Source organism: Osmerus eperlanus, chromosome 13, assembly GCF_963692335.1.
Source record: "Osmerus eperlanus chromosome 13, fOsmEpe2.1, whole genome shotgun sequence".
Lineage (NCBI taxonomy): Eukaryota > Metazoa > Chordata > Actinopteri > Osmeriformes > Osmeridae > Osmerus > Osmerus eperlanus.
Window position 1 is genome coordinate 8578881 of NC_085030.1, and position 23475 is coordinate 8602355.

The window sequence follows — 23475 nt, forward strand, 5'->3', positions numbered from 1 at the left end:
TCCATTCATTTCGCCATTTGCTCCATGTCAAGGCTTTTTACGCGCAGATGAAATATCTGTGTAGTGCCAATCAGTCTGCGCCCCAATTGCCAATTTATCACTTGGTGTGGGAATAGAGTCAAAGTGAGGAACCGACTAGCGCGGGCAACTGTCGTGGGCGTCAGACAGAGCTCTCTGATGGCGTGGGAGTTGATGGGAGACCCTCGACGAGGAGGGAGCATTGTTGGTTCCTGTTGAATTAATTAGGCCCTCCACCTATCTAGAAACATACCCACCTGGTGTGTGTTGTCAGGACTGGTGTGTGTGGCGTCGTGTACATACCCTTGTGGGGTCCAGAAATCTCCACAAGGAAAGTAAACAAAGATTTTCTTTTACCTTGTGCGGATATTTTCTTGGTCCCCACAAATGATTTTGCTTGGTATAACAGAACCAAAAGGTTTGTTCAGAGCAGTAACGTGTGTCTAGTGTGTTCATTGTGTGCTCAATGACACAGTTTGCTCAGTAAAGTCATATTTTGTCCAACATATTCAGTAATGCTCCATTGACATTTGGTCTTCCACACTGTGTGAAGCTGTGGAGCACTGCCCTCTCTGGGGATCCCACACTTCAGCAGACCTCTCAAACATGCACACACAAGCACACACACACAAGCACTCACGTTAATTATGCTGCTTTTCCTTAGCTAGGGAGGATACCTCAGGGAAATCAACCTTTTAATGCATCTCTGATGCGCACTTAATGAGAATTTAGCACATTACGGATATTCCGTGCATGGCGAGTCTTTGCTTTATGAGACTGACTTCCTGTTTTTTCTCTCTCCCTTATTTCTGAAACACTCAACAGGTTGTTATCCAAAGTAAAAACACTTAGTGGGGGGCATTGATTCCTGTTTTGTCTTCTTTGGTTGAAAGTGTACATGCTTCTATTGATGTGAGTGTGACAGAAATACACCAGCCAGCCATGCTTACCTCCTTAGCCCTCGCCTCATCTCACATCCCGCCTCCTCCTCCACTCCTCTCCCCTGTTCTCTCTCTCATCCCATTCTCTTTGAAATTCCATTTCCAAAGAAAATAAGGGGGGGACAGGAGAATGAGAAAGCTTAATGACACATGGGAGCGGCAAACCTTGAACACGCAGTTGCTTTCTCTCTCTCCTGGTGTATTTCCATCCCGCTCCTCCCAGGCTATGTTTAGGCCTGTGTAATTACTTTAGCTGTCGCTGCATGTTGCTCCCGTCCCAGGCACCGGGGAAGCCAGCCATTGAGGTGGCCCACTTCCTGGAGTGGATGAGTCTGGAGCCCCAGTCCGTGGTGTGGCTGCCCGTGCTGCATCGCGTGGCCCTGGCGGAGGCCGCCAAGCACCAGGCCAAGTGCTCTGTCTGCAAGCAGTGCCCCATCAAGGGCTTCAGGTGGGTCTGCTGCAGTGGGAAGGGGCTTTGGATAGGGTTAGATGCACACACACACACACACACACACACACACGTGTAAACATAAACACACATACAGTTCAGGAAGACACTTTCTTGTCTGCATTAATCCAGTATGATTTATTCCTGTTACCATGGCAGCTGCTTCATGGTCATTATCTGTTCCTTTTCTGACAGGTACCGCAGCCTCAAACAGTTCAACGTGGACATCTGTCAGACGTGCTTCCTAACAGGCCGCACCACCAAGGGCAAGAAACTGCACTACCCCATCATGGAGTATTATACCCCAGTAAGTCCCTGATGGGGGTCAGTTTCAGCCTGTGGTGACAAAGAGTTCACAATGACCCCTCAACGCCTTGATGTTCCCTTCTGCATTTACTGTATTAGCGTTAAGATTCCTTTAGAAGGTACACTCGGCGAGACAGACTTTCCTCCTTTGGCTTATTTTTTGGAAACCGCTGTCAATCAAACTCAAACTGGAGGAAAGTGCAGAAGTTCAGCCAAGGATTGGAGGTGCTATTTGTCATATTTAAATGTATTTTGTAAGGTCTGTCGCAGCTTCAATATAAACACTGATATTTCCCCTAATTGTGACCTTTATGCAACACTTAGCTTAAATTGGACTAATTTCCCTCCAGCTAATTTGGGCACATGGAGTACATCACTACGGCTGAACAGTATGGGACTCCCTAAAGTCCCATCAGGCTCTGGCTGGTACACAAATGGAAAAGCCGTGCCTCCATCAAGAGTGCCTCCAAAACAGGGATGATTTGAGAGAGTGCACACAGAGGATGCTCCAGACCTCAGCTTCAATCAATGCAGAGCTGTGAAATATGGCAGAAAGCCATCTGCACAATGATTTTTCTCAGGGCAGTATTTCACCGCTTTAAGTGCTCCTCGTTGGAGTTTTTGACTTAACCCAGACTCTCCTACCTTTCTGCTGTGTGACTGAGGGAGAGAGGAGGAGCCGTCTGGGGCTGAGAGGGGTCAGGGTGGGCTTGGAGGCAGGCTGATGAACGAGGCCTTAGCCAAGACCACAGAGCTTACCACTGTCTGGGGGACGTTTGGGGGATTCCAAAGTTGTGAACTTTATCTGTTTGCCTCCCTCGCACTTGCTCATGTTCCCCCAACCCTCTTCCCCCTCACCCTCATCCTAAATCATGTGCCCTAGACAACCTCAGGAGAGAAGATGCGGGACTTTGCCAAGACGCTGAAGAACAAGTTCAGGTCGAAGCAGTACTTCAGCAAACACCCTCAGAGAGGCTACCTACCTGTTCAGTCTGTACTGGAGGCAGAGAACTCGGAGACGTGAGTCACACACACACACACGCGCTCGCTCGCGCGAGCACACACACCCACTCTCATAAACATTGACACGCACACACATTGACACACAGTGGTCCATCAGTTTCATGTCATTTTTGTGTGTGTGCTCATTCTGATCAGGCCCTGCTCCTCTCCCAAGCTGCCTCATGCAGACACACACAGCAGGATCGAGCACTTCGCTAGCAGGTACGAGCCACACTTTTTTCAAAACACACTCGCAGACAAGCATACACACGCCTACAAACATAGACACATGCTGACATATGCAAACACAACACACACTAATATTACACTAATGTTCTGCCTTCAAGAGAATGTGTCAACATAATAATTTTTTTATGGCCTGATGGCTTTGGTAACTGATTCAGAGTAATATAACTGTCACTGTCTGGTGAGTTGTTGTTAGAAGAAGGAACAAAACATCCTCTATCGTTGTTAGAACAACCATGTACTGAACAAAACACTGGCGTGCCATGTTGGTTGAATCTTTTCTAACCCATCAAATTATTTGTTGCTCTCTGCACCACTATTCCATTACTGTTACCCCCCCCCCACACACACACACAGACACACACGCACGCACGCACACACACACACACGCACGTCCACTCCTTTACTGCACTGTGATTGAAATATCGATCTGGCAGCATCCTGGGTACTGAGCTTTGGTCTGACTGGAAGTCGGTTTGACCCTGAAGGTCTCCCATCACTTAGTTTACACACACACACACACACACATGCACACATACAGTACACATACTCACACACTCACAGACACAGTCATGCACGTACACACGAGAAGTGCATAAGTACTGAGTTTGGTATGGTCTTGTCAAGGTTCACCTACCTATGAATGCCCAGCGGGTGGTATATCAGGGGGTGGCAGTGTGAGGGGGGGTGGGTCACTGTGCACCTGGGAGCTGCCAGGGCAGATCAGTGTCTCTCTGACAGGGCATAAACAGGCAACAGGCTAACACCCTGCAGTGCTTCACCCAGGGCAGTGCTGCCCACCACAATACAAAAAAACACAGCAAAGATCCCCCACAGTGAAAGAGAAAGGTGTGTGTGTGTACTGTATGTGTGGAACTGTGTGTGTGTGTGTGTTATACTGGAGAAATGAACACACATCGCATCCTATTAACACTTAGGAGACACCCACCAACAAAAGGACAGAACTCTTTTCCTGTCTCTCTTCCTCCCTCCCTTCTCCAGCTTCCTACACATCATCTTTTATTCCTCTCTCTCTTTCTCTCTCCTATCTCTCTCTCCTCTCTCTCTCTCCTATTATCTCACTTGTTCCCTTATTGTCTGTCATCTCTACAAAAGGTTTTTTAGGACATCATCTCATCACCGTTTCCATTTGTCACCTGCAGCCATTCTGAGTGTTGGCTCACAATCGTCATTGTCCCTGTTCCAGAATCATTTCACATTTGCTTGACAGCCATCAATTAGAATAATTTGGTTGGCACAGTTACTTGGCTCAAACTGAAGACACACCAAACTGTAGACTGGCATGACATGCCTGCAGCATGTGCCAGCAGCCATCACCACATAAACCAGATAAACAGAGAGGAAGGAATGGGTGGGGCCACGTCCAGGTTTCTTAGACTTGAGACGAGTTTACGAAGTCCGAAGCCTGATTTACTGGCCTATCAGATCAGCACAACGAGGGACGGGAATCCATGATGGAGGAAGTTATATTTGAGATGTTTTATGTGGTATGGTTTGGGTTTTATCATTTTTTTTGCTTTTCCCATCTGTCCTTTTGCTGCAGTGCGACATCTTAACGTTTCTAGAGAATCTTGAGCTTAAAGGTATGAACCGAAAAACAGTTTGGTAGTCACTGAAGACACTTTGCTTTTTTTGTTGTACTTGATCATACCAAATGTGAATGGACAGGTTATTAAAATGACTATGGAGATCAATCTGTACTCTTCTGCATGCAAAATGACTCTTGATCAGTTATGTCTCGTTCTCTGTTTGGTCTTTCCCTCTTTACCTAATTTATTTCCCCCCTCTCTTTCTACCCTCTCTGGTTTTCCTCTCTCTTCTCTCACTATTTCTTTATAGCGTTGACCTGGCTGTTAATTTAGTCTCTCTCTCATTTAAAAAACACATTAAGTAAAGAATCACATCTCTTTATTTGTTCCCTCCATCATTGTCACAGTCCTCTTTGAACCTTAATGGGAAAATCAAATTGATATCAAAAGCAGGATGTCAGAATTGCGGCTATATTAAACACTCCCTAGGGAGGACAAACACATCAAGACAAGGGAGAAGAGGGCTGTGTGTGTGTGTGTGTGTGCGTGTACTTGCGTGTGTATGTGTGTGTGAGGGGGTGTATGTGTTAATCCATAATGTGAGTAATAATGTGCTCCCCCACAGGGGAAACGGAGGTATTTGATGTTTGGGGTTGGCTGTAAAGGGGCAGATTTGCTGGCACGTCACACACACTGAGGTGCCAGTGGAGAGGAGTCCTTTCATCATCACAACAGACTCCACATCTGAGATAGAGGGAGGGAAGGAATAGGGAGGGAGGGAGGGATGAAGGGCAGAAGAAAATAGAAAGCTCTACGTAGAGCTCTCATAGGAATTGACTCAAAAACTCGTTCATTGACTATCGCAAGGCAGACCTGGATGAAGGTTCTTCTCTCTTTCTTTCTTTCTTTCTGTCTTCTTTCTCTCTTGGTCTGTCTTTGTATCTTTCTCCCACACCCTCACACACACACACACAAAAACACATGCACACATTCCAAAGCTGCACACACACCAGCTGGGGGTCAGAGCCCCTTCCCATCCCACTGTCCCTGAGCAGGACCAGAGAGGGTCATTGAGACCGTATTACTCCCATCAGATAAATTGGCTGCCTGTTTGAGTTAGGATCTGTCAGCAGGGGGTCTCTCTCGGAGAATGGATCTCCTCTACTGGACAAGATGGGAGGACACTGGGAGGGAACAGGATGTAACTTGAAACGCCCTGACAGGCCCTCAATCACTCCATCCATTTCCCGCCTTTTTTCTGCCCCTGCATCAGCAAATGAGATTGGAGGTGATGGTGGAGGCTGGTAGCCCATTTTCCGTGTGTGTCTGGCGGGCCATCTTGCCTGCTAGCTTCCAGGCTATTCTGACAGGGCCACCTGAAGGCCATTTCTATGCTGGAGACTGAATTGCTGCAAAAGCAAAGTTTGTCCATCCGATAAATGCAGAGGATTATTTGCTGTCCGGGGTGCTGAAAACCTACAGAAAATAGTATCTGTCCATGGTGCTGAAAACATCAAGTCAAACTCAAGTGCACTGACAGGCAAAAATTAGGGTTACGGTTGCACTGGATCCAAAGATTGGTCACCAATTACAGATCCTTTAGTGATATAGTGATTTTTGATATGACCTTTTGTGACTGTTATGCATTGCACAGGTATACATTCATGTACGATCAATTATATTTCTCTCTCACATATTCAAAATGCCTACAGTTTATGTGAAAGTGTACCACCGGGCTTTAACCACAGTACTTCTGGTTTCTGTGTACTCCCTGCATTGACCTGCAGTAAACTGTTCTCTGGGTATCTGTCTTTGTTATCAGAGTTGTGCAGGAGTTGAGCAGCTCCAGTAAGGCCAGGAGACAGGCAGACAGCAGGCAGGAAGCTGATCTAGGAAGTGGAGAAACCGCCCCTGTAATGTAAAGAGACAGTTCAGTCCTAGGGGGTCGTTCTAGTCTGCATTGAGTTAGGGCAGGCAGAAACACACACTATATCATGTCAGGAGAAAAGGCTGGTTGAACATCTCATGAAAGATGTATAGAACTTAATAATTTTAGATTTGTTTCCTCTTGCAGAAGAGAGACAGAGAGAGAGAGAGAGAGAGAGAGAGAGAGAGAGAGAGAGAGAGAGAGAGAGAGAGAGAGAGAGAGAGAGAGAGAGAGAGAGAGAGAGAGAGAGAGAGAGAGAGAGAGAGAGAGAGAGAGAGAGAGAGAGAGAGAGAGAGAGAGAGGGAGAGAGGGGAGAGAGAGATGGAGGGGAGGGGGGAGAGAGAGTAAACAATGATGCCCACACTCTTAGATGCGTCAGTCTTGTGTTTTGTCTGTTGAATATATTGCTTTAAATGAGATTGACAACCCTGCTGTAGCTTCTATACTCTTCAGGGTTGTATGTTCTTTGTTCCAAATAGATGCAGCATCTAAAATAGACATATGTTGTGTCTATAGACTTTCCTCTCAACTGTACCTAGATCTCATTTGTGTGTGTGTGTGTTTTATTATAACTAGATTGGCGGAGATGGAAAGCCAGACTTGTTCCTTCTTCACAGATAGCCTGTCACCTGATGAAAGTCTGTGAGTACACTTCCACCCCCACTCTCTGAACCCTTTCATCACGGCCAAGACCTTTAACAGAAATACCCCTTTGTGTGTGTTGTCTACTTTCTTTAGTGATTGTGTGTGCTCCTGAATTTTATGGGAAAATCAGACATAGCCTTGAGTGTATGAATGAGTCTGACCGTGTGTGTGCTTAGCACGCGTGCATGTGTGTGGGAGAGTGTGTGTGTGGGAGAGTGTGTGTGTGGGAGAGTGTGTGTGTGGGAGAGTGTGTGTGTGGGAACATGTTCAGGGGGAGGCTGGGCAATCATATAAAAAGATCAGCCAGATAATGAAAATGACCCATGGCAGTGCACACACACTCCCCTTCATCATATAAAAGTCTGTGTGATTAAGGAGTGTGGCGCAGAGAATAAATAGAACAGGCTGCACAGTAGGGTGGAACATGGGGAGGTGGAGAGGTGTGGGTAATGAAATGCCATAGAACAGGAGCTGGAGGCTGGTTAAGAATGGGGCCTGTTGGGGGGGGCTGTTGGGGGGTGGGCAGTTGGGGGGGCTGTTGGGGGGTGGGCAGTTGGGGGGGCTGTTGGGGGGTGGGCAGTTGGGGGGGCTGTTAGGGCGTGGGCAGTTGGGGGGGGGGCTGTTTGGGGGTGGGCAGTTGGGGGGGCAGTGGGAAGTCACGTACTCCAGGGCCCTGAAGTGAAGGTGAGTCAATGGGGCAAGCAGACCTTCACTAAGGAATGCCTCAGAAGAGGTCAATTTGGGAAAGTACGGTGGTGGTGGTGGTAATATTGATCAAAGGGTTTGGCTCTGTGTGTGTGTGTGTGTGCGTGCGCGTGAGCAGCGAGTTAGAGGGAGTTCTTCTCAAATCTCTCCCCCTAAATATGGATACGAATTGAGAAAGATCCATCAAAAGGAGCCTAGGTACAACACAGATAGCTCCTGCAGCTTGTGGCCTTGATCAAAGGGTTTGTGTGTGTGTACGTGTAGGCTGTTAGTTTGAAGTATCCATTCATGGAGCCTTTCACTGCCCACCTGTCTGTGAGCCCCCAGTGGCTCGTCCTGTCTGTGCTGCTGTCTGTGCATCCTCTGTGGACCCCTTGTTTTGTACCTGCATCTGTTGCCTTGGCAGCAGGTTCCACTGGCCACGGCCGGGCCTGGCACCGGTCTGGCATGCTGTACATGTCTGCCATTGTTGGTCTTTTGGTCTAAGCTCTGTCTGGGAGTTTCGGTCCATCCCAGTTTTGGTTCCACTCCCTGCCCTGCTCCTGCCCTGCTCCTGTGCTGCTGCATGGTTACCTGTGCCTCTCTTGCCTCTGGCACAGTGCTGTGTGTTTGGGGATGCATGTGGCTCTGTGTGTTTACCCTTTTATGTTGTGGTTGGTCCTTTGTGCCAGTGTGTGGGTGGTCAGGTGTCCCTGCTGTGTTGCTGTCCTCGTGTTAAGCTGCTGCATTTGGCTGTCAGTTCTGTGCTGTGCTGTCCTATGCTGTGCTTTGCTGTGCTTTGCTGTGGGTGGCCCTGTGCTGTCCTGTACTAGGCTGTGCGATGCTATGCTATGCTATGCTGTGCTGTGCTGTGCTGTGTTGTGCGATGCTGTGCTGTGCTGTGCTATGCTGTGGGCGGCTCCGTGCTGTGCTGCTGGTGGCCGTGTGGCTCAGTGTGCTGTCTCCTGTGTGGGGACTCAGGGATGAAGATCAGTACCTCCTGCGTCACTCCAGCCCCGCCCCGGAGCAGGACTCCCCCTGCGGACAGCTCCTGCTGCTAACCCACCTGGAGGGCCAGGACCAGGACGAGCTGCAGCACACGCTAGCACGCCTGGAGAACGAGAACCGGTGAGAGAACCCACCCGTGTGTGTGTGTGTTAGAGAGAGAGAGACTCTGTGTGTGTGTTTGTGTGTGTGTGTGTGTGTGTGTGTGTATGTGTGTGTGTGTGTGTGTGTATGTGTGCATGTCAAAGAGAGAGACTGTGTGTGCGTGGCGGCTGTGCAATGCCTTCAGGCAGTTGTAATAGACCAACTGCTGAGCACCCTTGAATGTCCATTTTCTATGAATATTTGATCGAGTTGTTTGATTTCAGTTGACTTGCTGCCTTTTTGTTAAATGAAGAGAAATCGTGTTTTGCGTTGAAACAGGCTCATCAAGTTTACTTACTCACATTGTATTTTTTTGTAATAAGACCCTTTTTCCATCTCAAGTCCATTGAATGGACTGCTACATCAGCCTAAATGTCATCATGCATGACTTTGATGAGAGTAAACTGTTTTTCAAAAATTAAATAGAACAATATAATTCTAAATTCAAATTGGATTTTACGCGTAACTGGAAAAAATCCCTCAAGTCTCCCAAAATCCTCAGTGTTAGGAAAATAGTTTTCTCTACCCACTTAATATGCTACCAGAGGCAACCGTCCTAGGTATGATTCATCTAAATAATTATTTTCCATCCCCAGTGTGCCTGTGACCTTTGTGCCAATGACACAAACATTCCCTCCTATATTGTCCGTACTAAATAATAGGTTTATACTAAGTTTACACACACACAGGCAACCTCAGGGCTTCTGAAACCTTAACCCACTTCTGTTCTTCTCTATCTCCCTCAATTGGATGCTATACCGCCCAGTCTCTGGTCTTCATTTAGCACTAGTGCTTGTCCTACTTTACTATATAGGCCCAGAACTTGTGTTCCGATACTAGGGCTCTGACATGGCCTCAACCTGAGAAACCAGTTCATGTTCAGATGATACAAACCCAACCCGTCCAGTCCTGTGAGGTGTAGTCATCAAGGCGTCCTCTGACACCTATGCGGGGGCTCCCAGGGTGCTGCAGGGGGAGTACCGCAGACTGAAGTGGAAGCATGAGGAGGCGGCGTCCTCGCCCCAGCTGACGGACGGGGGCCCGGGCTCCCCCTCAGAGGAGCTGCAGGACGAGGAGCTGCTCGCCGAGGCCCGGGTCCTGCGCCAGCACAAGACGCGTCTGGAGACGCGCATGCAGATCCTGGAGGACCACAACAAGCAGCTGGAGTCCCAACTGCACAGGCTTCGTGAGCTGCTGCTCCAGGTGAGGGGGGTCTGACGAGGGGAGGGGTGTGCTGACGAGGGGAGGGGTGGGGGAGGGGGGGGGGGGGAGGGGTGGGGGGTGGGCTGACGAGGGGTAGGCTGAGTTGGGGTACAGGTACACAAATGAGGTGTAATAGTGCAGGCGGGGTGTTCAGTGAAATAGGTTCTCTGTGGATACTGGATATAAACTTAAAAAGATTATGGTAGGGGCGAGATAGAGACAAGCCAGTCATGCAGGCCTAAAGAGTTGAGCGAGTGAAGGGATTGAAAGAGAGAGAGAGAGACGAGGGAGGGAAGAGATAGCGATAGAGAAAGAATAGAGGGATGGATTGGCTTCTGTAGCCGGCTAAGAATGTTTGAATGGGGAATAAAGAGTAAGCGAGGGAGAGGAGGGAGAGATAATTTGCAGCGCTTTGGGTCAATAAGAGAGGAAGGGGCAAGGAGGAGTAAATGGTGGCAGGGGAGAAAGATGCCGAGAAAGACACTTTCTCTGTGAGTCTGTGAGCAGAGAAGGGGAATTGAAATAGAAGAGATCACTTAGTGGAGATGAGAAGAATAAAGGCATAGAATACCCCACATTTTAAGAGTTCTAGGTTGCTTTAGAAGGGCAGTCAATAGAACTTTTGTCTACAATTCTAAGGCTATCCCAGACCCACAGTCCCTTTTAAACTCTGCTTAAGATATTTATGCACCAAAGATCCTCTTTCAACTAAATGTTCTGAGTGAAGCAGGGAATGCCCTCTCAATGTCAATATCACAAGGAAAATAGAAATTCCTTTGTACATTCTGTAACTGGGTCTAAATCCGCTGCCAGCCTAAACTTCCCAGGAAAAGCTGAACTTTTTCAAGGTTCGGGTGTTCCTAGATTCATTTGGATCACAGGAACAACTCCACGGCAGTATCCCTCAGGAGATGGAGAAAAGAGGAAATCTGAATGTTGATCCCATCTCTTTCTTCACTCACCAGCCCAAAGACGACTCTGAGGCCAACGGGTCAGAACCCTCGACCTTGTCCTCGCCCGTGTCCGGGGGTGGCCACCAGGGGGAGGCTGCGAGCAGAGAGACCACTGATACTGAGACAGCAGGTGAGCTAGCCAGGATGGATGCTAGCTGGATAGTAGAGTGCAGTATTGGGATAATGCAGCTGTGCTATAATTGTACACACTTTCGTTCACAAGATATGCTGCAAATAAATGTGTGTTGGGTATGAAAACTAATCAGTATTGCTAACAGAGAGTCCAGTATTGGAAGCTCAAAGCCCAACATGTATGATAAAGGAGTTGCACATCAAGGCTTGGATGGAACCAGTGTGGATTAGTGTATTATGATCTGTTTCATATTTTTCACCAACAGTTGTGTGTGTTTGTGTGTGTGTGTGTGTGTGTGTGTGCACTCGTGCGTGTATGTTTGTGCATGTGCGTGTTACAGGAGATGACATGGACCATGAACATGACACAGTGCTGCAGCTTCAGGAAGTCATTGAGCAACTGAGAAACGTCTTTCCATCAGAACCAGGTGAGTCAGACCCATCAGATCAGATAACCTCATTCCCCCTGTACAGTGTTATTATTTATACGCACATTCCTACAATCCAGTTGTTCATTTACAAGATTACTATGACAGCACTTTATTAAACTGTGTCATCAAAACTGTTAGGAGCAGCTAGGTCAATCTGTTCCTTCGAAGCCTCTCTTATTTCTAATGAGAGTTCTGACCCCTCTTTTCACCTTGTGTTTCTGCCTTTCATCCTCCTTTTAGGCACGACTTCACTCATCTGACCCAGGGAGGGTCCTGGAGAGCAGAGTGAAGCATGCTGGGCGTCCTGATGGCCTGGGCTGCTTGTGGCTGTGGGTAGGGCCTGACGGCCCCACACTAAATACTCTCCTGGACCTCTGTGTGCACTAACAGTCCAGGCTAAAGGCTAAAGCTAACATCCAGCCACCGCACTGTGCCTGCTAACCCAGCTGCGGCTAACGTTAGCAGGCAGTACAGCCAAGACACTGTGTTGACCTGAGTTAATGGAGGCTAAGGCAGAAACTGTGTTAGCTAATGAGCTATTAGCTAGCGTTAGCGTCCATCCAAGACACTGTGCTAACCAGCGTGTGTGTAGTCGTCCGAGGTGTGAAGCTTTATATCAGTACACAGCACAACAAGGACCTTCCACAGAAAGGACTTACATGATGCAAAAAGGCAGGAGGATTTCCTCTAGTTTTTTTCCTGTCAGAATGCCAGTAACTCTAGTATGTTTGTGAGTTTTTCCATTTCAAATGCATTTCAAAACGTATTTTTCTTTTCTTATTTTGGAATTGGATGGTGGTGGTTGTGGTGGGTGGTTGTGGGTGGGGGAGGGGGGTGGTGGTGAGGCATGTCAGAATTGACTTAATGTGGGTCAGGCTGACTGCAGGTTCTGTAGCTGTGCCGTGGAGCACAGAGAGCAGAGCAGATTGCTGGCGAGCTGGCGGGACCCTCAACAAGGTTATTTACTCCATGGGACTGACACAACATCAGTAAGACCTATGATTTATTTAGGACAGCCAAAGTGTCCGCCAGTGAAGCGTTTCTCTGCGCACACACACACACACACACACACTCTCACATACACAGTTCCTCTGATCTTCCTAAAGTGTCCGTGTCTCAAACTGCTCCTGTTTCACTGTCACAGTTAGCGCACATCACAAATACACACACTCACATACCTCGGCATGCAGGAGCGTGTGCACACACACACATACACACAGTGGTGAGGAACAGCATGCACTGTTGCAGCTCTTTGCCTGACAGGGTTCAGGGACTGGCTTTATAGACAGAAGCCGTTTTTGTTCAGTGGGTTTTGTGGAGATGGGCGTCTGCAGCTAAACGGCAGGCTCATTGTGAGCTTTTACCCCTGCTTCGCGCACAGAAGGACTGGCCCCTTAGGCCCAAGAGCTGCTAGACTGCCTTCCTTTCCCCTCCCATGGCGCCCTGGGAGGCAGGGAGGGATCCCAGCGCCATATTGTGGCCCCATCCTGAAACAACGCCTGGCTCCTTTCCCCTAGATACTCAAACAAGCAAGCAAGAATGCTGGAATTTCACCATTCCCTTCCTGGCCTTGAAAGAATACTCACCTGTCGTTGTTGTTGACCACACTCTCTTGCTGTACTTTCAATCCCCAAATGCCGAGGGTGGTCGAGCTGGGCTCTAGCCATAATGCGCTTCACAAGGGTCCCATGACAACCCTGTCTAGATAAGAGCACAGTCGACTTGCCTTAACAAGACAGAACCCACGGGCCAACTGTCTCTGTGTTCTTCCTCTCCCTCTCCTTCTTTCATATCTGTGACTCATCTGTCTGAAGTGTCAGAACTGATCTTATGCAAGCCTTGATATGACTCTTCATTCTCATATTTGGAGATTTGCATCAGGGCCTTTTGTGTTGCGTTGTGTTGAGGGTCCTGCATGTCGAGCTCTGTGAGATCCTGGTTGTGTAACCGGGTATTTGAGGTCAGAGGAAGTGAGAGGTTTAGAACCACGAGCAGGCACCTGAGAGGCTAGTTAAAAAGGTTTAGGTCAAACTGAGGAAAGGCGGAGGAGGTGGAGGGCTTCTTCCCACAGGGGAGAAGATCTTAGAGACAAGAGAGGAAAAGGGAAGAAAATCCTAAATGTACCGCTGCTGGGCTGAGCAGGGCAGAGCCTTCCACTTTGATGTCCCTGCCACAGCAGACCTTCCAAAGAGACTTTGAGAGTTTTCTGGAAGGAGGAGCAACCGCTCTCTTTGTTTCTCACCAGCTATTATGACCCAGCAGCAACAGGAAGAGGTTGTCTATGCAGTTTCAGAATGTCTCGATTCCTCTCTTCCGACTCGTTTTAAGACATCCTGAACTTATTATGAGGTACATCTGAGTTTGAATCCCTGCTCTGCATTCGCCAGGCTGTCCCTCCAGGCGTAGCGCTCACATTTGACACCGTTCACCAGCGTGCTGTCTGTTTGTTTTGATGCGGTTGCTAGGGAACCGTCCCCAAGGACGCCACGCCGCAGGTTGCGAGTCGAAGAGGTGGGGCGCCGTTCATAATGGAAATGCTAATAACCATATGGGAAAGAGAGAGTGCCTCATTTCCACATCTCCCACCCCTCATCTCCCACCCCTCATCTCCCACCCCTCATCTCCCACCCCTCTCCCTCCCTCACCTCCCACACACACCCGAAATGTTCAACCACCCTCACCAGTGAAGCCTGCCACTGTTTAGCCGGCATAGACATCAGCAGCTGCTGCATACGCCAGAGAGAGTGAGTAGTAGTATGTCAAGCTCTCAGAACAAAGAACAGCTTGCCTCGGAAAAAAAAGACTTTGAATTTGAGGAATATTTACTCTTTCAGCATTTCTTTATTGGTATTTATACATCTCATTACACATTGATGATCCCTCCAGCACACTTGTGGCTCCAGATACATATAGCTCCACCAGCCCAACCCCCACCCCTATCATACCACTGCATACAGTATGTGATGTGAGATACTGGATGAATAGAAAGTGATGAGTGAACTTCAGATCCTAGTGGGTGTTATGGAAAATATAGGGTACAAAGGGAGGGAGGGAGGGAGGGAGGGAGGGAGAGATACAGAGAGAGATAAATCATAGAGTAAGTCAACAATAGATGACTATAATAACATATGTGTATATGCCCATGTTTTGTCAGTAATAAAACTGAAACTGGTCTCTCTGGCTATCCTGCTGTAGGTTTCTCTAGAACATGCAGAGCTGTCTCTGTGGTAGCCCTTTGAGGGCATCTATCACACTCAAGATGTGTTTCTGCCACAGAGCGGCTTACAGCCTGGCCGATGTCTCTTTTTCTCTCTCCCTCTGTCTCTCTGGCCATTTTACAATCCTAACCGTCTAATGTTCTGTCTAGAACCTTCTGTGAAGCGCCACTGGTGGCCTCCTGCTCCCTGTAGCATGACTGAAGCCCAACCAGTTGCACCATCTTCAACACTACACAGGACCCGAGCCTCCTCTCTGCTAGCTCTTGTTGGTCGACCCTCTGACAGTCATTCTTATTTGGCCTCCAAGTGAGCTGTAGACCTGTGTCCACACACAGGCTGTTTATGGAAGAGTGCATGGTGGTTTGGCTTGTCTAACGTGACAATTAATCCTTAACCACCTGCACCCCCCCCTCCCACCCCCACCCGCTCCTATTGGGATCATGACTAACTAGTTTATCCTAACGGAGGGCTCCTCCAATGCAGATTACTACTCATCTAAGGTTTACCACTGAACAGGGGACTTTGTTTTAATCAACCTTACTACGGCTCCTCACTTATCAACTTGTTTGCCTAATGTTTCATTCTGTGTATTTATTTACTGTTCCTCACACTCTGACAAGCCTCCCCCTTTACCCTGGTCCTTTTTATTGTAAAATATTTGTGACAGAAAGGCTTTTTGGAGTTACTGGCTGCTTTGTACTCTTTGTGTACAGAAATAAAATTTGTATTTGGTATAAACGGTGTCTGTACCCCTTGCTATTTATTTTTTGCTATCTCCCCTGTTATTAAATAGAGTTAAGTTATGAGAAAGAAAACTTAACAAAAGACATAAGGTGTTGATATTCACTTCTTCTTTTTCTGTTTACGCTTGTATTTTTTGGTGGAGGAATCAATATTTTGTGTGGAGACCTCAGGCTCGGTTTTGCTTTTCTCCTCAGAATGCTGTTCATCCAAATGCTCTCCCTCCAGTTTGTTCCCTCCCGCCACATGTCTCATCCTTTCTTCCTCCACTGTAGATGTGTTTTTCTGTGTCACTGACCTTTCTCCCTCCCCTGCCACCTCTGTAGCATTCGGGTTAGTCCCAGATAACTGACTCCTTTTAGTCGATCCTGATTGAATGCCTGCCCCGGACCCTGTATTGTCGTTGGTTCCTTTGTTCCCTAACCCTCCCTTAGCATTTCCCTGTGCAGCATTTGATTGGCATTTGACCTTCTTCCCGCTCTTATCTGACCCTGATCTCCTGGTAGCTACATTATCTTTGGCTGCTGTGGCTGGTGCTGGAGATGTATCTTCATGTGGCGCTCTGTTATTTAGCCCTGCCTCCGTCTCTCCCAGGACTGCCACACTCTCTGCTTTATTCTCTCCACAGTTTGCCTCCCCCTCATACACTGCCTCACTAAACCTCACTTTGCCTTTAGTCTTTTCCTCCTCTAATGTTCCCTCTGTCTTCTTGTCTTTCGCTTCATCCTCTTTCACAGCGGTCACAGCGCTTTCTGGCACACTCTTTCCTATGTCTCCTTCCTCCCGTCCCACTTTTGCCCCTTCTACTTCTTTGGTACCCATCTTCTTCCCCGCTGTCTTGCTCGTCTGCATCTGACTGGACTTGGTCCCCCCGGGCCCCCACTTCTCCTGGGTGCTGTCCCAGTAGGTCTTCTTCTGCCTCACGTGCTTGGCCCGCATGTTCTCCCCCAACTTCTTCATCTCCTGGCGGACGATGGGTTTGAACTTTGGGTCCAGACGCTCCACCGTGACGAAGTCCCTGCGAGCCTCCTCCTCGTTGCACAGGGCAGAGTGGGCCCTGGCACGCTGGTACAAGGCCTTGATATTACCTGGAGGTGGAGGAAGGGGGGGGGGGGGAGTTCGAGGGATTGAGACGGGAGGGTTTGGAGGGACATCAAAGAGAGGGTTGGTGGTACAGTGAAGAGAAAGGGTAGATATCAGTGAAAACAGGAGGAGAGGAAAACCAGAATGTAGATGGTGGGAGGGACAAGAGCAAGGGAGGCAGAGGATGGGAAGAGATTGGTGGAGCAAGTGAGAGGGAGATTAAAGGTAGAGAGAAGAAGAGAGGGGGCGAGGAGAGAATTGGGGAGAGGGAAAGATAATATTACAAAACCGAAGGGAAACGATCAGCCTCCCCATATCACACAGCCTCCACATTAAATAATTCAGGTAGAAAAGAAAACAGAAAAGAAAACAGTGAGTTTCACTCGTGAATGTGATGTTCACGGCTGGGCCGAAAACACTACAAGAGGGAGGTGAGGCTCCATAACAGAGAATGATGCAAGCAGCTCTCCTTGAGATAGAACAATCACCTATGGCAGTAACATGGCGTGTTTACCACAGATGCAACTTGTTCGCTTCCACAAGAGAGGTGGTGTCCAGCTAAACTGAGTGTGTGTTTACACCCATCTCTGTCCATTTCTTTTTTTCGCCCTCTCTATCACTCTCTCCCTCCTTTTATCTCTTCCTCTCCCTCGTTCTCTCTGTCACTCTTTCCTTCTCTCTCGCTCAATCTTCCTCTCTCCCTGTATCTCTCTCCCTGCCTCGCCCTCTCCTGTGGCTGGTGTGCTGGCGTGGCCAGCCGTGAGATGGTCTACCTCTGTTCCGCTTGAGCAGCTTGTCGTTGAGCTCCACCACGTGTTGGTAGTCCCGCAGCTCCAGCATGCACTGGCTCAGGTTGAGCGTGAGCGGCAGACGCACCTTCTCCAGAGACTCCCAGTCCTCGCCTTTATATTTCACCTCCTGTGAAGGCGTGGAGGGAGAGAGGGATGGAGGGAGAGAGGGAGGGAGGGATGGAGGGAGAGAGGGAGGGAGGGAGCAAGGGGTAGAAGGGAGGGTTGAGGGAGGGAGCGAGAATTGAGACCATTTGTGACAGAAAAGGGGAGAGAAGGGGAGAGAGAGAAAGAGAGACAGGAGGAGCAATAAGAAAAGAGGGAGCAAAGGGAGGACGAGAGAGTGACTGGGTGTGAGATAGAGCTGCTTGGGCAAGCACTGTCACACAGAACTCTCCAAGGTTCTGCTATTTTTAGCTTCCTTCTCCTCTCCCTATTCTATCCGCATACCTACTCTGCTATTCGTCTGAACCTTAAGACAAGAATAGGGAAAGATTATGAGTGTGCAAGACGGCTGTTGCCAGGTGACTGTGACACAGCACGTCATCAGATGAGCATGGTGATGAGGACATTGACACTGACCTTGGTTTGAAGGAAATCCACATACTCAAGCGCCTCCTTGAATTTTCCAGAAGCCTCTTCATACTGATGCTCTTTAAAACGGAAGTTGCCCTCGTCTTGCAGGAACTTGATCTGGAGTAACATCTGCTGCCAATCCTTTCCCTCCGTCACGGACGGAGAGATCTGATTGGTCTCCGTCTTAGTGCCCAGACTGCTTTCCACCTCCTCATTGGCTACTTCCGTCTCAGCCTGCATGACTTTGTTGACTTCCTGTTGTGGGTCTGAGTCCTCCCTGGGCTTCAGCCCCTCTTCCACTACGGTTGCTGTGCTCTCATCATCTTCGCCTGGCTCTCTCTCTTTACTTCCCTTGCCCTCTTCCACCTTCTCCTCCTCCTCCTCCTCTTCACCCTTCTTCTCCGTCTCCAGGATGTTCCAGTATTTCTCCTTCTCCTCCCAGTACTTCTCCTTCATGCGTTCAGACAGGTTCTTCAGCTCCCTGTGGATCAGAGGGGCGAGGCTGATGTCCAGACTGGCCACCATGTTGAAGTCCTTCCTGGCCTCCTTCTCATCCCACACGGCTGTGTAAGCCTTGGCTCGCTTGTAGTAGGCTTTCACACAGTCTATGAAGAAGATCAGTGTTTTTTTTGGGGGGGGGGAATAAGAACGAAAGAATCCAAAAAATATATACGTATATAAAAATGATACTCTGACAAACAAATACTACATACTCTGGCTCAATGTGACTAAGCCCATGTTTACTCATGCACTTTAGGGCAGAGGGTGTTGAATATGATCAAATAATGGCATTTCTTATTAGCTCAGAGCATTGAATGCTTTTGTGGTGTGTGCTTCCGTGCATGAGTGAGAGAATAACAGAGTGAGTGAGTGATTGAGAGTGTGTGCCCACACTACGGACCTCGCTCCACACACACCCTTTCACCTGATCCCTCCCTCTCTGAGGAGTGGACTCCAGTGCCTGGTTCAGATGGACCTCTCCCTCCTCCTCTCCTTTTCATCTCAGCCCTCCTCTAAATCTTTTATTCTGCCAACATTTAAATAGATTTCCTCATAGCCTCGGGCACTAACAGAACCACTGCGGTGAGCCCTCCTCCATTGAGCACATCTCCAGTAGAAAAAATAAGAAGTCTTTCCTCACTGGGGGGGGGGGGGGGGGGATAGGGAGTGGAAGAACAGCATATTGGAACTGATAGAGACAACAATGTAGTGATGACAGGAGAGGATGGGAGAGGAGAGGGGGAGAGGAGAGCAGGGGAGAGGAGAGGGGGAGAGGAGAGCAGGGGAGAGGAGGGGAGAGGAGAGGGGGAGAGGAGAGGAGGGGAGAGAAGAGGGGGAGAGGAGAGGGGGAGAGGAGAGGAGAGGAGAGGAGAGGAGGGGAGAGGAGAGGAGGGGAGAGGAGAGGGGGAGAGGAGAGGAGGGGAGAGGAGAGGGGGGGAGGGGAGGGAGGGGAGGGGAGGGGAGGGGAGGGGAGGGGAGGGGAGGGGAGGGGAGGGGAGAGGAGAGGAGGGGAGAGGAGAGGGGGGGAGAGGAGAGGAGAGGGGGGGAGGGGAGGGGAGGGGAGGGGAGAGGGGGGGAGAGGAGAGGGGGGGAGTGGAGAGGAGCGGAGAGTGCTGATGTTGCTTTGGGACAGCCCATTTCCATAAGCTTCATTAGTAGGACTGGGACCACTGTACGCACTGGTCTACTGGAGCATGGAGGAGCACTTTTGCAACTCATACACACAAACCACACAGACACAAACCACACACATACCAACCACAAATCAGTGCAGAGGGCAAAAGTGAAGAAGATTCTGCCTCAATGGACCCAATCTCTGGATGATGACCTCATCCATAAGACAGTGAGCTACATCTACTGTGTCAAAATGGGAGCTCCCATAAGGCGGTGCAGGCATGCATGGACAGAGCAACACCAATCCCTTGACGGTTAAATGCCTCACATGGCTTAACATAACATCCACCGCAGTGCTTACATGCTGTCTCCCTCGCACTGAAACACATGACCGTTGAAGGTGACCTGTTCCATGTTAAGATAATGTGTGTGTGCGTGTGTGTGTGTGTGTGTGTGTGTGGTGTCAAGTGTATACCTTTATGCTTGTCCAGGAGTTCTGAGGTGTGTAGTATCACCTCATAGAACTCGTTCAGCTCCAGCATGCACTGGCAGTAGTTGAGCACCAGGGGAATGATGAGGCGACTCAGGTTGATGTAGTCCTCATCTCCAGGCATCTCCTACCCACAACACAACACCGGGCGTCAGACAAGGACAGCGATACACGCTGAGGAGAAAGGTCTTCGCTAACCCCCCAGTCCTCTCCTCGCCCCCTTTCCATCTACCCCTGCTTCCTCACCCGTGATTGGACGGTCCTCAGGAGCAGCACGGCCTCCTGGTACCTGACGGAGGCCTCTTTGAAGCGGCCCTGTCTGACCAGGGCGTTGCCTTGCATGTGCTGCAACGGCACTTCCTTCAGCTTTTCGTCTTTCTCCATCATCCATGACTCCCGCTTGTAGGACAAGGGGTCTCCTACCTGGGGAACACAGGGGCCCACAACGGAACAAAAAGGTAAATATCACCCCCACCACGTACATTTTAACAAATCCATTTGTGTGCGAGTGAGAGAGAGTTTGCTGGGGGCCTGGCAGCAATTCTTTTTTTGTTGTTCTGGTGTGGAGTGATTAAAACAACAGGGAAATATACTGTTGTTGTTGTTGTGGGTGTGCTCGCTCCTGGAGGAGCCTGTGTTATTTTGGAAGTGCTGCTCTTTCCGGAGCTACGTGTGTCTGTGCGGATATGTGTGTGTTAGCAGAATTGTGTACGTGTGTGTGTGTGTGCATAGTTGTTGTCCCCATTAGTCGTTGTCTGAATGAATACTATATATGAATACTATATATTTTCAATACCTTCTACAGCCTCCAGAGGATAAAAAACGTCCTCTGTTCCTAAATCAATTTATGTTTCTGCATATCAGTGTGTGTGTGTGTGTGTCCAAACAGTGCTCACCTGGACCAGCTCCATGATGAAGATGAGCGCCTGAGGCTCCCTCATCAGCTCGTCCAGCTCCGGCCACCCAGTGGACCCGTAGTTGAACATGTTCCCCATGCCACACATGTGCTTCTGACCCTCCAGAGGGTCTTTACCCTGGGCGATCAGCCGCATGCTCTTTGACACCATGGGGTACAGCCCTGTGTGCTGAGAAGGCACACGCACCGACACACACACAAAGACAATTAGAGGAAGTTTGTGTGAAACCACTCCAGGATGGGATTCTCTTTCTCCGACAGATGCCCACATACGCAGTCACATGCACAGACCTCTCAATACACGCCGCTGTTGAACACACACACAGAGCCAGAAGCTCTTCCTCATCTCACCCCTGCTGATATAAACCAACGCCATCTAGCCCCGTAGCTGGATGACCACAATCAATAGTCTCATTTGACTTGCAAATTCATTTTCCTCGTACACAGTATAAACACGCACACACACAACATTTTGCACAAAATATTTCTTTGTTTTAATAGTCTGTGTAGGAGGCCACATGAGATTGATTGAAATACATACAAGTGAGGAGCAATAGCCCCCTCATTAATTAAGACCTCATTTGGAGCTCCAGTATATCCTGGCTCTCTCCTCCCTACAGCTTCCTGTGTGTGTGTGTGTGTGTGTGTGTGTGTGTGTGTGTGTGTAGGAGGGGAAGGACGTCAGCTGAACGCTCACCATGGCGTCACACCAAAACTCGGCCACCTCTCCGACCCTCATGGACATGAGCAGCACCTCCCACACCTCCATCTTGAACATCTTCCCCACGAAGATCTCAGCGGGACGCTTGGCCAGTCGGCTGTCGTCAATGACCGTGCGCTCAAAGTTGTCCTTCAGGGTTTGGAAATGGAACACAATCTTGGGGAGAAGGAAAGGGGAAAAAAGAATGTGAGAAAGAGAGAGAAAGAGAGAGAGAGAAAGAGAGAGAGAGAGAGAGAGAGAGAGAGAGAGAGAGAGAGAGAGAGAGAGAGAGAGAGAGAGAGAGAGAGAGAGAGAGAGAGAGAGAGAGAGAGAGAGAGAGAGAGAGAGAGAGAGAGAGAGAGAGAGAGAGAGAGAGAGAGAGAGAGAGAGAGGATTAAGGGGGCAGAGTGGAGGAGCTGTGGTCATTATGTGCCTGAGCTTTGGTCCTGCAAAACAAGCACACCCACACAGCTCATTAGTACGTGATTGTGCGTATCGGGGTGTGTATGGCTGACCCCTACCTCAACTCTTTGTATAATATTGTTTTGACCCCTATATATTGTGTGATATGTGCACTTTGTTTTGTTTGTGTATTGATCTTAACTACATGGAGGTCTGGGAGGCACCTTGACAGAATGGGAACACAGATACACACACACACTTAGACATACACAGCTGGTGAAGGGTGGATACACAAACATTGGCACTGTCATGGAAAATGTCCTGGTGTGCATGCCCAGGGCCATATGGCTGGAGGAGATGGCGCGTGGAGCAAACCTTCGTCATCAGCCAGCAGCCCCACGACACACTGGGGCACAACTGTTCAAAGACACATGGATGCCAACACGCCATGTAGCTATTGTGTAGTCCAAATGTTTGCACTGTGTGTTACACACAGATACAGCATAATCCCCACCACCTCTCCATGAATTATTCAACAGACTCTAATTGAAGGGGCAGTCCATTACAACTCCCTGTAAAAACCGACAAGTCTCTATGTAGTGTCACTACACACAACTAATTAGACTAGTATTACATCATCATCACTCGCCCACATTTCCCAGTAAACACACATTTGATCTGGGTCCAAGCTTATTTATGGTTTATTGGGCAGCATAGCACGCACCCTGAGGATACATTACATGTTTGTCACCTCATTTCCCCAGCAGTGGCTACTTGCCGGTGGGGATATTCAATTCAAGTATTTTCAATGATCATACCTTAGTGCTGGGTGGGAAGTGGGGCAGCGGCCCCGTCCCTCCAGCTAGAATCTTCTTCTTGACACCAGGGTGCTTTAACAGATAGGTCTCCTCCATTTTCCGATAGCTCTTCCTCACTCAAAGCCTTTGTGAGCGCAAGTGTGTGTGGACCCTGGGGGGGTTTAAGAGGGGGAAAGCCGTGCTGGGAGAGTAAGTGTGGCTTTGAGAGTATCAGCCTCTCTGCTCGTCTAATTAGCCTGGCGAGGAGGGAGTGTCCTGGCGCCCTGCTGTCCGGTGACGACCGACTGCTCTCTGACAGATGGCTGGATTAGCCTGGGTTTGGAGATGGCCACTTTAATCTGAGTGCTAATCCCTCTCCTACCCCCCTACCAATCCCGGGTTTAATCCATCCTGCTAGAAGTGAGGTGGTGGGTGGGACCAGAGGCCGGAGCTCAGGGACAGCTGAAAGATCACTGTGGAACACAGAATCATTCTAGAAGGTAGGAGACTATCTG

At 49.1% G+C, this 23475-nt stretch overlaps 2 protein-coding genes across 7 annotated transcripts in view; one reads left to right on the forward strand and one right to left on the reverse strand.

Annotated features, from left to right (window-relative positions):
• Positions 1-12428, forward strand: part of drp2 (dystrophin related protein 2) — a 90087-nt gene extending 77659 nt beyond the window's left edge. For 3 of the 5 annotated variants that reach the window (XM_062476586.1, XM_062476587.1, XM_062476590.1), the window contains 10 exons: positions 1241-1407; positions 1603-1714; positions 2597-2733; positions 2872-2937; positions 7015-7080; positions 8749-8895; positions 9879-10119; positions 11085-11202; positions 11546-11632; positions 11876-12428. In XM_062476586.1, the coding sequence (XP_062332570.1) occupies positions 1241-1407; positions 1603-1714; positions 2597-2733; positions 2872-2937; positions 7015-7080; positions 8749-8895; positions 9879-10119; positions 11085-11202; positions 11546-11632; positions 11876-11895 (1161 nt within the window). In that variant the 3' untranslated portion in view covers positions 11896-12428. Of the gene's footprint in view, positions 1-1240; positions 1408-1602; positions 1715-2596; positions 2734-2871; positions 2938-7014; positions 7081-8194; positions 8896-9878; positions 10120-11084; positions 11203-11545; positions 11633-11875 lie in introns of those variants that run through there. The other 2 variants (XM_062476588.1, XM_062476589.1) reach the window with 2 other exon arrangements.
• A 1965-nt stretch (positions 12429-14393) lies between these two features.
• LOC134032538 (uncharacterized) lies at positions 14394-23184 on the reverse strand. 2 transcript variants are annotated; one of them, XM_062476531.1, is made up of 8 exons: positions 22982-23184; positions 21759-21938; positions 21042-21230; positions 20392-20568; positions 20131-20272; positions 18048-18646; positions 17451-17595; positions 14395-16682 (listed from the first exon to the last, which is right to left on the reverse strand). In XM_062476531.1, exons 1-8 carry the CDS (start codon positions 23075-23077, stop codon positions 15697-15699), a joined length of 2514 nt encoding a protein of 837 aa, XP_062332515.1. In that variant the 5' UTR covers positions 23078-23184; the 3' UTR covers positions 14395-15696. The 2 variants fall into 2 exon arrangements, with proteins under 2 accessions (XP_062332514.1, XP_062332515.1); XM_062476530.1 differs by lacking the exon at positions 22982-23184 and having other exon boundaries at positions 14394-16682; positions 21759-22292.
• Between the last annotated feature and the right edge of the window lie 291 nt (positions 23185-23475).